We start from the raw sequence: 15,958 nt of genomic DNA, 5'->3' as shown, positions 1-15,958 counted from the left end.
GGTTTTTGGAGTGACTGGTGCTCTCTGCGGTGAGGATGTGATTGCAGAGATCAGTTACCTAGAAGTGGCAGGACAGGGAGCTGACCTGCTGGTAAGTTCTGGGGTAAGTTTATCACTAAGCTGCAGACAGCTACAGAGCATCTGTAACAGGGTTTCTGTGCTTAAATGCTTCCAGAAAAACCCGGAGCTGTGCTATGAGGTGCTCAGCATCAGAACAGCAAGGCTTGGACAAGCCGCAAATCCTTTCAGTAGCTGAAATACCTGACAGGATATTTTTTTGACGTGTTACCAGCCCCGGAGCACAAAGCGTGCTCTGATCTTGAGCTCCTTGGTGCTGCAGCACGGAGTGGGGCTTGGTGGAGCCACGCAGGGCTGCATGAATGGGAATTTCCTTCAGACGGTCCCGTGACAATACAATGATTCTGCTTTTCAGGTGGAAAAATTGAATCTCGGTCTATGTTGTGGCCAAGGATTTCCCCAAACAGCAATCACTTCTGATAATTTCCAACGTGTTGGTTTTGGCTTCGGCAACCCCATCCACTGCAGCCTCCGTGCCTGGCGTCTGCGGCCCAGAAGGCATGAGGCAGCCCTATCTGAATGGGCTCCTTTATCTCGGCGCAGCTCTCCCTGCTGCTCCTTACAGCTGTCCTGACCTACCCGCAGTGTGAGTAAACGCGCTCCTCAGGAGCACGGAGGTCACCCTGGCGTCTGGAAACCTCCGCGCTGCTCGCTCCTGTTTGGCCTCGCTGCTCTCAGCGGGGGTGCCCGCGCTGGGGACAGAGGCAGCAGACTCTCGGTATGACCCCAAGGCCTTCAGGGCGGTGAACTGGGACCAGTTCAGGTGTGGCTGGAGATGGAAGGAGTGGGGCTGTTGGGAGAGCTCCTGAGCTCTGCATTAACGCCATCGGGATCTGGCCTGCTGGGGTCTCTGATGGCCCCTGGGAGGTTTGTGCAAGAAAATCAGTCAGATTTTTAATTCTGATGCAACCTGAAGCGAACCAGGGAGGTGTAGGGCTATCGTAATCCTGCAGAGGTGGTTACAGGGCTCTCCTCCTTCACAGAAAACACCAAGTTTTGTTGTTAAACACGCAGACACCTGACTGCGTGGCTGTTTTTATCCGTTCAGCCTTGCTGATCAAGGCTGGGTTTTCTCGTTGTGTAAGCCTGTGGTGTGCTGTGAGAAGGCGTTTTTTGTTTGCGTGCATGCAGTAACGTCCTCCAGTTTATCAGACAAGCGTTCTCGCTAAGCTTAGTCGAATGCAAAATGGTCTAAAATCTTCATGTCCCGCTTAAAACGGAGCTCACTTCCCCTGCATCGGGTGGCAGTGTTGCTGACTTGGATGCACTGGCTCACCGTGCCGTAGCAATGTGCTGACCCGTGGCGAGCAGAGACCTGAAGGTGGGTCGTTCCCCTCACCCTGCCCCGTGTCTGGAGTTGGGGCCGTGTGGTTTACACCACGGTGCTTGGCTTCAGCAGCAGGGACGAGCATTTCTCCTGGCTATCTTCACAGGATACGGCGAGGGCAGGAAAGCACCTTCCTCCTTGCCCCCTCTCCATCGCTCCGCAGCGATCCGCTTCCCAGCAGCTCACTCCCAAGCCACAGGGACTTTTCTTTCGCACGGATTCCTGGATGCTTAGTCACCGCTCGGATGCCTCGCACCGGCTGTCCTTCCAGCCTTTGGAGCCTCCCTCCCGGCCAGCGGGGACGTGCGGCGGTGTGGGCGCATTCCCACGCCTTCCATGGCCTTTCCCAGGACGCTCATCCCCCACGGGCTCGGGGGCTGCCTCCTGCACCCTTCCCCACATGCCAGTGGGGAGCTGCGACACCCCCTGCACACCAAACCCTTGGTCTAGCATTGCACGGGGTGGTTCGTAGGAGCTGCCAGCCTCCGCGGCCACCTTCCACCCCTTCGCCGAGGGCCAGCGGCGCGGGGGACATGTCCCCAGCAGAGGCGAGCGGGAGCCGTGGTGGCCCAGCCGGCACCGGCGGAGCGTGGGGATGAGCTCAGCAGTGGGGAATGCGCTTTGTTCGGTGCGCGGGGCCGCGGCCGGGCGGTTTCGGGGGTGATGTCACGGCCCGCAGCGTGCCGCAGCAGGCCTGCTGCCCGTCGCGATCCGCGGGGGGCTTGTGGGAGTGCCGGCGGCGTTGGGGTGCCGGCGGTGCCGTGCCAGGGCTCGCTGGCTGAGCCAGGACCCGGGGTCACACTGAGGTGGTGGCATGGACTGGGGCTGGCAGGCTGCCCCATGGGGCTGGCTGGCAGTGAATAAGTTCAGACTGACTTTTTCTTTTTACCCTGAAAAGATCGTTAGTGTGGTGATCCCTGGTCCTCCTGCTGCAAATGAAAACCTCCTTGGCAGCGAGCAGCTGAGTCTTAAACAGCCGGCATGGACGGCAGCTCTTAGCCTTCTGCGTTGCTTCCTTGCTCTCTGTCAGTCCATCCCAGCAGCGTGCAGGCCGTACCAAGCCCTCCTGGCACCTCTGAAAGCGCTTTTCCTGAGCAACCTGGCTTGGGCACAGTCTGTGACCCCATGCTTGGTGGTAGTGCCACCAAGCCCAGGTGTTTTCCTTGCGTCCATAACTTGGTACATGGCTCTGAAGGCAACCAAAGCCCTAGGTGTAGTGAGAGGATGAAGGAATTTGGTCATAAGCCACCTGTAGTCTTTTGTTTTTCCTCCAGTCCAACCATTCCCAACTTTGAAATTCGTGACTTCTCCTCCCAACCCTGTTGGGTTTCCACTTGCTGGTGGAGAAACTGGGTTGGTGGCTGTAGGTATTGCACTGCTGGCTTAGACTCACCTCATGTTACACCTCACTCTTCAGGATGGGAGATGTAAGTGGCCTCTAAGTGCCCACTGAGAAGTTGGGCAAAGCTGTTTTAATCTGTATTTCACTGTGAGCCCCGCTGGTTTGATTCTTTAGTCCTTTCTGTATTAAAGGCCTGTTTGATTCTTTTGTCAAGCCTACGCTGGGGAGTGGAATTTGACCTTCTTTTTCCTGTGCCACCTCCTGAGAGATCCTTCCCAGGGGCCCAGCGTGCATGGATGTGATAGTTAGCTCGCTGATCTGGAGGGTTCCAAATCCAGTTAAAGTAAAAAAAATAAAAAAATTAAAAAAAAAATGGAACCCACCTGAATTGTATGGTTTAATCTCTTAAACACAAAGATGAACCTCTCATAGAAGAATCTTATAAATTTCTTAATAATTGGATACCCTGGTAGGCACAGAGGGAAATCACTTCCCTCCTCTTGCAAAAAAAAAAAAATCACGCTTTTTCCATCCTCCTGTGTCCAGATCAACACTCGGTGTTTTTGGTCCTCCAGCGTAAAGCCATCCCCCTTGGAAAACTCCCCTTGTGAAAAGTTTGGTGGAGCCAATGTGCTCCTGGTGTCACTGACACTTCCTGAAGGTGCGGACGGTGCCCTGAGGCAGGTTGGTAAAGCTGCTCTGTGCTGATTCTTGGCACGGTGCAAAGGCAGAGCTGGAGGTGAGGAGGTGACCACCCGCCGGCGTTCAGGTGAGCTGGGTGCGGAGGAAGAGCTCTCCCACGGGTCACTGCACAAACTGCAAACACGGCTGAGAAAGCAGCCCAATGCGGTCAGGCTGGGGCGTGTTGCCGTTAGAGGCTACCAGGTCACAGCTGGGAAGCCAAAAAACTGGCCAGAATTCAGGGCTGTGGTGCCAGCTATGTGAGACGAGCACAGCCTGTGCTTCCCATGGGTGAGCCGGGCGCGCACGGCCGGGCGACAGCTCCGCGCCGAGCCCTGAGGTGCACCTAGGCTTAAGGGGTCATGGAAGGAAATGGTTGAGGCATGTTCTCAAAGCACAGAGAAACCGGTGTAATTGATTTAAAGACATATTATCCCTGCAGAGGATGTTGCTAATGTCTTTAGCAGGCACGGTAAGCCTGTGAACACATACTGTATGCTCCAGCGAGGAATTTCCTTAGCTTGCTCAGCTCCATCTCATCTGCATACTTCTGGTTGGCGTGCACAGCCTGGAGAAGGGCTTTGAAGCTCGGTTCTGTGCTCGTTTTTAACTGCTGCAGAACGTAAAGCCCTAATGAGTGCTTAACTTTTGCTTCCCCCTCCCCAGTTGCTATAACTGTTCAATAATATTTAAGAATAATTAGAGGTGGGAGGGTGCTCAGCAGCTGCAGGACAGCAGGATTTAAAGTTCCTGAGATGTGGGCATAAGTGATGATAAGTAACCGGGATGAACTTTGCACTATACAAAGTTCCTTCCGCGTCTGGAAATACGGAGAAAGTGCTGTCGTTGGAACCACGCCTTTGTCTTCTGTCTTAACCAGGCATTTGGGGTTTGTCTTTCTTAAATTGCAAATGTAGCTGACATCAAGGCAGGAGAGGGCAAGAGCTTCGTAGAGGACCTGCACGTGAAGCTTTGTCCCGGTTGTGACAGAACTTCCAAGTGTGAAGACCAGCAGCAAAACTTGAGATGACTTTGCTGAGAGTGATCTAGCGACTGCAGCTTAGCTCAGAAACTTCTCATTTCACTGCTCAGAGTTGGTTTTTCAGCCCTTCATTTGTTTCACAAGACTTATCATGGTCTGTGTTAGTAGCTTAGTTTAGTGAGGAAGCTGTCTGCTGCGGTAGCTTATCTTGCTTCCACTAATTGTCCAACAGAAAATGACTTGCAGTTCTGCTATAGGGCAGAGTTCAAGGAGCCTCGCCACAGCTGAGTTTAATACTTGTCCTTCATCTGAACGTAAGACTTGCACATGAGCAAAAGACTCATTTGTAAGATAGGATTTTTCTGGAATTGTAGAGTAACTTTATTTTGAAGAGACCACTGTAAGGATCATGGACTTACATGACCTGTGGGTCCCTTCCAGCTCGGGGTATTCTGTTTCTTTATAGTCCAAGCCATGTCCTTGTAGGTTCGGCTCATTCAGGTTGCTCAAGGCTGCATCCACTGAGTTTGAATATCTCAGAGGATGGAGACCTTATGGCCTGCCTGGGCTCCCGTTCCAGTATGCAGCAGCCCTGATGGAGAAGACTTTCCCCTTTTTCCCAGAAATCTGCTTGGAATTTTCCATGTTGCAACTTGGAAGCTCTTTAGCAGAGGAGTGAGGGGCCTCTAGCGCTGCACATGGGACAAGAACTTTTCATTTATTTTTTTAAACTCCAGAAACTATGCTGCTTCTAGTATAAAGCTGACTGAAACCAAGGACGGAGACTGGGCTGGGAAAAAGCCTGAGCAGGATGAGTGAAGCTGTTCTGAAAGATGTATAAAAGCACAGGAATTTCACTTGAAGCACAAGCTCTTGAAATCAAGCAATGATTATAGTCTAATGTTCTTATAGCTCTGAAGAGGCTTCAAATAAAATTTTGTAGTGTGTCCACAGTGCTTAGGTTAAAGGCAAAAGATGCAGAATTTACTTAGGGTTATGGTGACTTAGACCCTAAGACAACTCTTCCTTTATCATCCTGCTTGCTGTGGCACAGAACTGGGTGGAATTTAGAGATCTCCACTAGAAGCAAATTTGCAAGCTTCAGATCAAGGCCAGCTTTCACTTCTGGCTCTTTCTCTTGGGGCAGCTTCAGGTCCGAGCGCAGAGCACCAAGTTCTGCAGCGCTGGCTCTTTTCCACGCGGTGCGTTGGGTGCTGGGGTCTCTTGTGGCCCAAGCTGTAAGAACAGCACTCGTTTGTTTTGGGACGGTCACATTTTGGGCTCCAACGAGTTATGTTGCTGGCTTGAAATGAGGCACTGTAATGTCTTTGTGCTGCAAAGACTGCAACGTTAGCAGTCCAAGCGTAACATATCATATTAATATTTAGTACAGAGCAACAATTATAAATCAGTTCGAGCAGTTAAAACTTGGTTCCTTTTCAAGGCTGGAATTGGTGGCGTGTACTGCAGGCCTATGGAATCTCCATAATCCATTTTTTGGGCTGCTTGCCACTTAGTTAATAGGATAATAAAAGGGTAAGAATTACAATCTAGACTCTGAGGTGTGATGGGGGAAGCAAACCAGCTCTGGTTCGGTCTGTTTTCCTCTTTACGCTACCAGCCAGCCACTTAAATCCTAATAGCTGACTAAGAAGCAGGATACTCCTACATAAAACTTAATGTAGCAGGCTATATATAGGCTTTTTTTTTTTCTTCTTTCTTTCTTAAAACAGAAGAGTGAGTGCTTGCTTGTTCAGCGCCGGTGTTGGTTCTGCAGAACAGCTTAAGGCCCGACTTACAGTTCTAGTGTAATCTGAGTTAAAATGTGTGTTGAACGGGGTAGGTGGGGGTAAAGGTTCCTGGTAAATGTGAACGTGGGGGTTTCTGCTTGCTCTGCTGCCTGCGGGTTGCGGACCGGGTCTTTCTCTGGCCGTGATGCTTGCAGGCACCCTGCAAGTGGTCGTGTAGCAGCATTCACAGCCTGCAACTCAGTGTCAGCGGTTCTTGCATGTACCAGGCCAAATATTTTGAATTCTAATGCAAAAAAAAAAAAAAATCAGAAAAACCACCAACCCCCTCGGTTGCCTTAGGTGGCAGTAGTAAAGTTGGGTGTCTGTTCCCAGCTGGGCTCGAGTCCAAAGCAGGCAGCTCCCAGCGGCTCCACTGGTGTAAATGTAAGTGCGTCCTGCAGACGTTCACTTAGGCGTCATAACATGAACAAAGTAAATCATGCCGATCACGCTTTCACAAAAAAAGCTTACCTCCAACTGCCTGCAGTGGTCTCGGCGGGCGAGGTGTGAGGAGGGGCTGGGCGGCAGCGTTGTAATCCTGAGGCAGCGACCGCCGTGGGTGGGTGTCCCTGCTGCAAATGTACCGTGAGCTCCTGGGGAGTCATTGAGGAAACGGAGTTTGAAAGGCCCTGTAAGGCTTCAGTGGAGATTGTGTGAGTAATGAGTACGTCTAAAAGTAGCGTTTGTGGTAGGAAAGCGGCGCTGCGAGATCTGCTGTTTGTATCATCCATTTTCCAGTCTGGTACAGCCAGGAAAAGTGACTTGAAGCAAACCAGGGAATGGGGGAATTCCACTGGAAAACCGGCTGAGCTGGGGTACGCGGCAGTGCCTGGAGTCGTAATTGCTGGTGCTTAAGTGTCACTGGAAACATTTTTTTTTTCACTGCTCCAAACTTGTGGTTGTTTTACACTGGTGGCGTGCGCGTAGAGCTGGTGGGGATGGCTGCAGGCGTGGTGGCGCTGAACCGGCCCTTCTGGAGACTGAGTGCCCCGGGGGGGCTGAGCGTCACACCGCTGCTTTGGGCTCTGGTTTCTTCTTGAACCTCAGCGGGTCCTTTGGTGGTGTGATGGAGATGGTGGTGATGAGCTGCAGGTGGGAAGCTGGGATGTGTCCCCACAGGCAAGGGCGCGTGGGTGCTCTGCGCGGCACCGCTAGGGTCTGGCCTGCCTTCTCCAGCTCTCCTCCCCACCCCAAATGGAAGCAGAGAAGTCCTCCTGCGAGCAGGCTTGGAAAAAATGACATCATGAGATCCTTATGCGTGTCAGGAAGTGCGGAGACTGAAAAAGCAAACCGACTTTGCTAACCAAGTACTGCTGCGGGAATGACACCGGCCCTGGGGAGGAAGAGCCGTCCTGCTCCTGCTGCGGCCTTTTCCTGCCCTCGGGCAGCCACCCGCCGAGCACGGTGAGACGAGACGGAGGTTCCTGTGCTGCAGAAGCCCTCGTGCACAGGCTCTTAACCCTGCTCGAGGACCTCTGCTGTGTCCTGCCCTCGGAGGTGGCGGTGGGGCTGGAGGAAGCCGCTCGGCTGCAGCAGTGACCGCGGCACGTCTGTGCGGAGACATATTTATGTGCCGTGAACACGAGACTATCCTTTATCCCGAGTAACATGTCTGCTCGAGGTGGCTGTCCCGCTGGCTTCCATCCCTGGGAATGTGGCTGGCTTTCTGAGACGAGTTTACGTGCAATACACTAAATCATCGCTGCCTCCACTCTAGTAAAAATGCCGATGTCAGGATAAATCCCAAACTAAAGCTCGGAGACGTTTCTGGCACGAGGATGCGATGGCCTGCCATGTGCTCGGTGCTGTATTATGGGGGTTGGTCCTGCCGTGGGACAGAGATGCTCCAACACTGCTGGTTACATCTTGGCACGCTCCAGCCCATAGTTCCATTTCGCAGCACTTGGGCACCATGTGAAGCCTGCCAGCAAGGTTTGGGGGTCACTGCCATGGAAAATATAGTTATGCCTTCAGCTCTGGTGCAGGAGATGTTCCCTTTGAACTGATTAGGGAACAATCTCCCTCTGCTGAACAGCTTGCCCTTCACATGGGAGGAGGCAGGCGGAGGGACACGAGGCCGGCTGTGGGGCTGGTGCTGGGGATGGCACTGCTTGCGCAAGGCAGACTTTCACCTCAAGCCAGTAATTAAAATCCACCGGGGCTTAATCACTTCCTGGCTGTCTATCTCGTGTCTCAGAGTGAATGTGAAATCAGCTCGGAGCAGTTATGTGCCAGACACTTATCATATCCTGTAAGATTAGTCAAAACTGATATTAAAAAAAAAAAAATAAAGCAAATAAAATCTGAGCAAAATGAGATGTTAGCTATCCACAAAGATAAAGTGCCATTCAAGGTCTGGTGTTAGGGTACTATCTGCTCGGGACATACTGACCTGTTGTGAAACACTCTGAGCATTAACAACTTCATCTGAGCATTGGGTTAAAGGGAATGTCCTGGTGCATACTGTTCTTGGTAGCTGTTCCTTATAATCACTTTATTTTGTTTATTTTGAAAGTCAAGACCTTTTTGTGTTGATAGCATGTATTGATAACTTGCTGTGCTTGAAAAGATCGCTTGGTCTGAGGCCATCTTGTAGCGTTGCAGAGCAACCCTCCTTCATCTGATCTTGGACAAATTGAAGTTGTTGCCTGAGCAAATGCTTATGGTGGCCTGGGGAATCCTCTCCTTGATTACACGAGTGGAGCACTTAAGAACGTACAGGGAAATAATGAGATGCATGTCTTTTGTCTTCCAGATAGTAAAGCCATAGTCGATGGAAACTTGAAGTTGATCCTTGGCCTAATATGGACCCTGATCCTCCACTACTCCATTTCCATGCCCGTGTGGGAGGATGAGGGTGATGACGATGCAAAGAAGCAGACCCCGAAGCAGAGGCTGCTGGGCTGGATTCAGAACAAAATTCCTTACTTGCCAATCACAAACTTCAACCAGAACTGGCAGGATGGCAAAGCGCTGGGGGCTCTTGTTGACAGCTGTGCTCCAGGTAAGCCCTTTGCTCTGATGGTCAGCGTTTTCTTGCTCTCTCTTCTTGTGCCTGATCTGCTGCTCGTGAAGGAGGGGGATTTTCAGCGTGGTGCTGGAGGCTGTTGAGCAACAGCAAGGCTGTTGAGAAAACTCGAGTCTGAAGAGGCCAGCTGCTGGGCAGCACATTGTAGAAGACCTAGCCAAGAGAAATACTGGCCTCGAGCAGAGTGCACGACTGCTTTGTTGGAGGTGCCGCCTCTGAGTTTTGTATTGGGTGCATGGGACGAAGGCACAAATACTGGCTCCCAAATGGCAGAAAGCTCCCACAGCAAGCGCCAGCAGCCTTTCAACTTCAGGGCTTGGTGTGTCCTCCTGAAATAAGACTGCACAGGGAGAGCGGGGCAGCCAGAAGCTGCACACTACCTGCAGCTTCAGTGTTTAGCAAGTTACGGCTGCGCTGCTTAAGGCGAACAATGTGATGAAGTGTGAAAAAGGCAGTTTCCTCACTCTCGTAATACAGCCTTGCTAATGCTATGGGGGGTTCTATGGCAGGCAGCTGAAATTTGCCACAGGAGAACCACCAGAACATAAAGGATCCGTAGATATATTTGTGCTGAATTTAGAGCAATGTCTTTCAAGATTTAAATATAAAGCCATTCATTGCTTCGCTGCCTGAAATGTTATACGTCTCTTCTGCTGGCAGGCAAGGTGGGAGGAAAGCTTTTTGAACTGGCTTTTTAATACTTTGCTGAAAGAGCCCCTGAAGATGGTGGTTGTTGTCCAAGAAGTGTTTCAGTGAGCAGCTTTGCTCAGCCCATTTTGGTTACATTTATGAGGGTCCAAATGTCTTTATGGTAGCGTAATGCAAGTAGTTACAGAGGTTATACCTGGCTTCTTTAGCTAAGGAAGCCTCTCTTCAGATGACACCTAATGACTGAAATGTATTCGCAGGCCTGTGCCCTGACTGGGAGACCTGGGACCCGAGCAAGCCCGTCGACAACGCTCGTGAGGCCATGCAACAGGCGGATGACTGGCTGGGTGTGCCACAGGTAAGGCACTGAGGGAGGCACAGCACTGAGCTTTGTACTCGCAGCTAGCTTGAATTGAGATTGGGGAAAACAAGTGAAAAAGTTTCAGTTCATTTAAGCGAAAGTGCCCGAGAGAGGACAAATTTTAATGAAAAACACTATTATATTTCAGTGCTCCAGTTGTGAGTTCTTATTTCTTTGTGTCTCTGCTGAAGGTAGCCAGTGTTGCAGCATGTAGGTGGAGTGGGGGAAAAGTGCCCGTTTAGTGATGGCCTTGTTAGTCCATGGGCTGAGTTTGTTCTGCTGCATTGAATTCTGTGGATGAAAAACTCACTGGATTCTGAAATCATCTGCAAAGATGACTTCTAAACAGAGAACAATGTATCTGCAGACCAGATTGTTTTCATGCTGATAAAGCTGGACAAAAGTGCTGAAGTCTGTAGAGCTGTTGGAGCAGCTTGTATCTTGGGAGCTCGAAAAGAAACTGGTCACAAGTCTCACTTCAGGGCTGTTGCACGCAGGATTATAATTTCCTGATCCTCTCAGTTTCAGATATCCCCGTACTGCTTTTTGGGGTGAGCATGGCTGCAGCTGTCTTGGCTTGCTACCATTCATCTTGTCCCAGCCTCCTGACAACCCCTAGATAATGAACATGCAAAAACCCCCTGCTTCCCAAATCACGTTGGGACCATAATGAGCTTCTTGATTTTCTTGCCATGAGATAATAAATGAAGTAGTGTGTATCACAGGGAAATAAATGGAAGAAATCACATTAACGTGTGGGAGTTTTGAAATGCAAGAATTTGTGCCGTAGCTCTGTTTCTGTGTTGACATGCGGTATCCAAGCACTGATATCATATACTTAATTGCACTGTCTTTCAGGTTATTACTCCTGAGGAAATTATCCACCCTGATGTGGATGAGCACTCTGTAATGACTTACCTGTCACAATTCCCTAAAGCCAAGCTGAAACCAGGAGCTCCTTTAAAGCCCAAACTGAATCCAAAGAAAGCAAGAGCTTATGGCAGAGGTAAGGACTCAGTAAACTTAAGCTGCGCAGAGTATTTAACTCTTCAGAAAGCTGGGTGGGGTTTTTTGCTTATGTTGAACTCCAGACCTACTGTAACAGACTTCAAAGTTTCACTTGTGTACTCTTGGTGTGGTGCCTAGTTTCAGAAATACGTGGATATAGTCCAAAAGACACTCCTAGTTCTAACATGTGAATTCCCCGAGCTCTCTGAACCTGTTTTGCAAGCTCTTGGTCTTGCAGTCCACAGATGGAAGAAGTAGCATGACATGGGGCTAAAACAACCCTGGTAGGAAATTTAAGCGAGCTGTGTTGCTGCTGGTGGTCACTGGATGAGCAGTGAATGCTTCTGTTGGTAACAGCACTCATTTCAAGAGAAAGACCTCTTTGCATCTGTGTGCAGAGAGTCCAGTTTTCCAGACAGGTGGCAGATATGTATTAGGGTATGCTAATTCTAAATGAGTTATTTGAATTGATTGATTGATTGAATACTTTGTTTGCACAGGCACACAGGTGGGTTGGTAACCCTTCAAATGCTAAATAGTGCTGAGCTTTTGTTGTAAAGATTGCATTTCCTAATTGGAACTTGTCCACGGTGTTTATGCAGATCTGCATAGACATTTGTATTTTTAACTTAGGTTTTAAATAGAAAATTCCCGTAACTTCTGATGTGGTTCTGCTCTAGGTTGGAATACAGTAGCAGCTAAATGAGTAACAGACTTTTATGTTTAATGTGCTTGGTACGTAGCAAGACATCGTTTATGCAGCACACTTTGTTCTCCCTTCTGTCTTGTTTCAGACCTGCAGCCTGCTGCTGGTTCTTCAAGATTTTTAGAATTAGTGGATTTCAGAATTGGGTGTGTAAGAATGGAATGGAAAGAAAGGAGACTTTCCTTAGTTTTGTTTTGTTTTGTTTTGTTTTTTCTCTTGGGTGTTTTTTCAACTTGATTTTCCATTGAAACTTAACTAGTTGAGTGGATGAGCATGCTACCTGTGCACTGATAAGCAATTACTGTAGTCAGAAGTTCAGCAGCTTCTTTAGGTTTAGGTTTCCATCCTTTGGTGGTGGCTTGCACAGCAAACCACAGCACATGGACACGTTTGTCAGACTGCGTAAATGACCGATCAACCTGCATCAGTTTGCTAGGTCTGGCTCTAGTCACATTCATATTCTTTCAAACATTGAAATAATTTTGCTGTCAACTTTAGTGCATTCTGTGCTCTGAAGCCATTGTAATGGAAAATACAATGGATAAGCAGCTCTTCTTGAAGGACGGATGTTTTCCCATAGTTAATCACCAAAATCGAGTCACTAAATATAAATGACAGTTCTTACTGGTAATGTGTGTCAGGACTGAAAGGTGACTCCGATAGCAAGGAACACTGCCAGACGGGGCAGAGCCTTTGGAGCAAATAAATAGGTTCTTCGTGCTTCCAGAAAAAGGTAATTGTCAAATGTGAAGTTGGTCATTCTTAATTGTTTATTATTGTTTTTTCATGTACTGAAGTAAGAACATCCTAACACGCATCTTAGGTGTAGTTCATCTTCCTGGATACTGCTGTGGTTTACTTCTAGGGAGTCTGCTGCTGTCTGCAGGCTTGCTGTGAAGTGAGCCTGTGGAGGGACTGTGGTGCAGATCATGAGTGACGCATGATGAGTTCTCAGTTAACCAGCCAAAGCAGATCTCCGAGAAGAGGGAGAAATCTAGAAGATTAAACGTAGGCTAAGCAAGTGCTATGAGTAATGCTGTCCTGTCTGAAACCATCTTCCGAGGATAAGCTGTCCTTGTCTTTGTGCCTGCAGGAGGGATACTCAAATGCTGTATTGTAATGTCTGTGCAGAGGATTGAAGATATGCAGAGTGAATTTATAGCTGTTTAAACTAGATGATAATCTAGGGGTTAGTTTGAAAGAATGAATATGTCAATTGTTAACACCTTATCAGAATGCTCAGATTTCCTAGTAAAAACAAAATCTTCCTTGCATTGCTCTCAAGTTATTGTTTTCCAAAGATAAACAAGTTCAGGAATTCTGTTGTTCACAACCACTTCCCTTACAATCTACCAGACGTTGCACTTTCCACTAATTGTACGATGGAGAAGTAGTGCCCACGGTTTTATGAATAAGCCGAGGAGTAATTCCCTTGGAAGGAAGATAAATAAGTCTGGGCTAGTCTGGACCAGCAGCTTTGGGAAGTTCTTCCTCCCGCCCAGTCTGACACCACCATGACAGGTGTAATGACTTGGGGCTAAGTATAGAGAGATGACGAAACCCTGCTGGTAACTGCATGCTGTAGCAGGCCCTGTGCTAAGGAATAAGGAAACTCTGATCAAGTGAAATGGAAGTGGTACTGGATCGCAGGATTTTCGTGGTTTGAAGAGGTTCTTGCATGCCATTTGTACAGAGCTTACTGGCAAAATACTTCGAGCAGCTTTTGAAGAATGGTAAATGTGAGCACTTCTGAGCACCTCTTGAGTTTTGTAGCAACAGCTAACGTGCCACTCTGCATCTGCTTCGCAGGGATTGAGCCTCATGGGAACATGGTGAAGCAGCCTGCCATCTTCACAGTAGACACCATCAGTGCTGGGCAGGGAGACCTGATGGTCTTTGTAGAGGATCCAGAAGGAAACAGGGAAGAGGTGTGTATGCTAAATGTGTTGTTGGGAAAACATAAAGCTGGTCTGAAAGCTGAAGCTTTTGCAGTAGCCTCCATCTTACACAAGATATGTAATCTAAAAAGAAGGTGCACGGTACCATCTATCAAAAATGTAAGCTTCGAGCTTTCCCTCATAATTGCTTTACTGGGTGAGCCTGAAAGTCTTCACTCCCTGCAAATAAGCACCACAAGTCAAACGTCCGGTAGTTGTAGTGCTTTAGCTTGAGTGGCCAAGTACATTCTGACGGGGGTTTAGATAACACACAGCACTAAATCACTGCCCTTACTCATTCTGCAAGAATGGCTAAAGCAGCTATTTAGAAGCCATGAATCATTCAGAGTTAAAATGCTGGTTTTAATGTTTATAGAAATTTCTCATCCAAGTGCTCCACTTGATCATGTTACGACATTCCAGAAAAATACAGCTGTACGTTGGACTTAATGTCTCCTCAGTTTTGGCCTGCCTTAGTAGAGCAATTAACAGCAAGGGAGGGGGCTGGGGAAAAGGTAGCTTGGTTCTCATCTAAAGACAAATCATTTTTCCATATGGAATGGGGAGTTAGCAAGTATATACCTGCTTCCACAGAAACGTGGCTCGGACATTGCTGACTGCGGTATCAAGTGCCCCCCAGCAAAGTCTTAGGCTGGTGTGCATGGGCACAGCTCGAAGGCAGATGTGTTTTCTTTCCTAGGCAAAGATAACGCCATCCAGTGACAAGAACAAGACCTATTCAGTTCAGTATATGCCAAAGGTCACCGGACCTCACAAGGTAGGTGGTGTGTCAAATACCTAGGATTCTTTTGCTAAATGCAAAAAGCTACTTTGCTGATTGTTGGTGTGAGCCCGTGAGGGTTGCATGCTTACCTCTCTGTGCATCTTAAAAGAGCAGTAACCCGCTGTGGCCTTAATCCTTTGTCTGGACTATTGGGCTGCCACCTTTTCAAGGGGGGAGGGTGTGCATGTGTTGGGAGAACATGTGTGGGTGTTTGAGGGAATCAGGTTTGTAGGCAGTGCAACAGCTGGCTCTCCTCTCACCTGGGGCCACTTCTTGCAGCTCATGAAACCAGTTTTGTGGCTTGTCACAGAGGTACAGAGGAGAGTATCAGGTTGTTTCTGTAAGGTGTTTCTTTGCTGATAACGCTGTCTGCTGTGGGGGTTTTACAGAGAAGGTTCTCCACCCAGCTCTGTTCCCAGGGGCCTGCAGAAGCAGGTTTTTGCTGAGTGATGCTATTGCTTGGCGCATCGATGTCTGGTCCCTACAGCCAGCCAGAAAAGATAGATACAACTATTTGGGTTGTCCACTACATCATCTCTCATGCCTCTGAGCCATGCAGGCACTCGGCCTCATGCTCGGCTGTGTGGCAGTGGAGCTGAGCTCTGCCCCTGCCCCGTGGGTCGGAGCTGACACTGTCTCTCTCCAGGTCTCGGTCCTGTTTGCCGGCCAGCACATCTCAAAGAGCCCCTTTGAAGTGAACGTTGACAAAGCCCAGGGAGATGCGAGCAAAGTGACAGCAAAGGGACCAGGACTGGAGGCCACAGGAAACATTGCCAACAAGTCTACCTACTTCGACCTCTACACTGCAGGTAAGCAGAACAAATGGGGGCTGAAATTCTGCAGCGTCCTCGGATGTGAAGAGAGCCTAAGTCTTGGAGGAACAAACAAGCTCTAACTGAAAAGTAGATGAGGATTTGCAGCCTGTTGAGTTCAGAGGTGAAATAGTAAGCTTCTTTGGATGCTTTCGCTGTGGGTGAAACATTTGAAGTGCTGAGCTGAGCTGGGGCAGGAAGATGCTAAGCATTACCCAGATTTTTGCCATGAACTTGCAGAATGGCAGCAGGCAAGTTCCAGGCTGGTTTCTTCCCGCTACTCATTTTAAAGAGGGATGTGAAATACCCACCTCTGATGGATGAGCTGTAAATAAACTGTAAATGCTTAATGGGCTCTGTCTTTAGTGTTACCGAAAAAGAATCTGATCTAATGCTACTCTGAGTTCACACTTCATTGACAAACTGATTTCAAGCTCTTCTATTTATTGGAGGACTACTGTCTTTGTTAGAAAA

The 15,958-nt window shown here is 48.8% G+C and overlaps 1 protein-coding gene across 5 annotated transcripts in view; it reads left to right on the top strand.

Moving 5' to 3' along the window:
* The window catches only part of FLNB (filamin B), an 85,220-nt gene that overhangs the window by 28,201 nt on the left and 41,061 nt on the right, over window positions 1–15,958 (top strand). For all 5 annotated transcript variants that reach the window (XM_082768418.1, XM_082768417.1, XM_082768416.1 and 2 more), the window contains exons 5-10: window positions 8,956–9,204; window positions 10,137–10,234; window positions 11,096–11,243; window positions 13,761–13,879; window positions 14,589–14,666; window positions 15,319–15,481. In XM_082768418.1, coding sequence (XP_082624544.1) covers window positions 8,956–9,204; window positions 10,137–10,234; window positions 11,096–11,243; window positions 13,761–13,879; window positions 14,589–14,666; window positions 15,319–15,481 — 855 coding nt within the window. The remainder of the gene's footprint in view (window positions 1–8,955; window positions 9,205–10,136; window positions 10,235–11,095; window positions 11,244–13,760; window positions 13,880–14,588; window positions 14,667–15,318; window positions 15,482–15,958) is intronic.

This window comes from Aythya marila, assembly GCF_965140915.1.
Source record: "Aythya marila genome assembly, chromosome: 10".
NCBI classification, from domain to species: domain Eukaryota; kingdom Metazoa; phylum Chordata; class Aves; order Anseriformes; family Anatidae; genus Aythya; species Aythya marila.
This window is presented reverse-complemented; position numbering and strand designations above follow the sequence as displayed.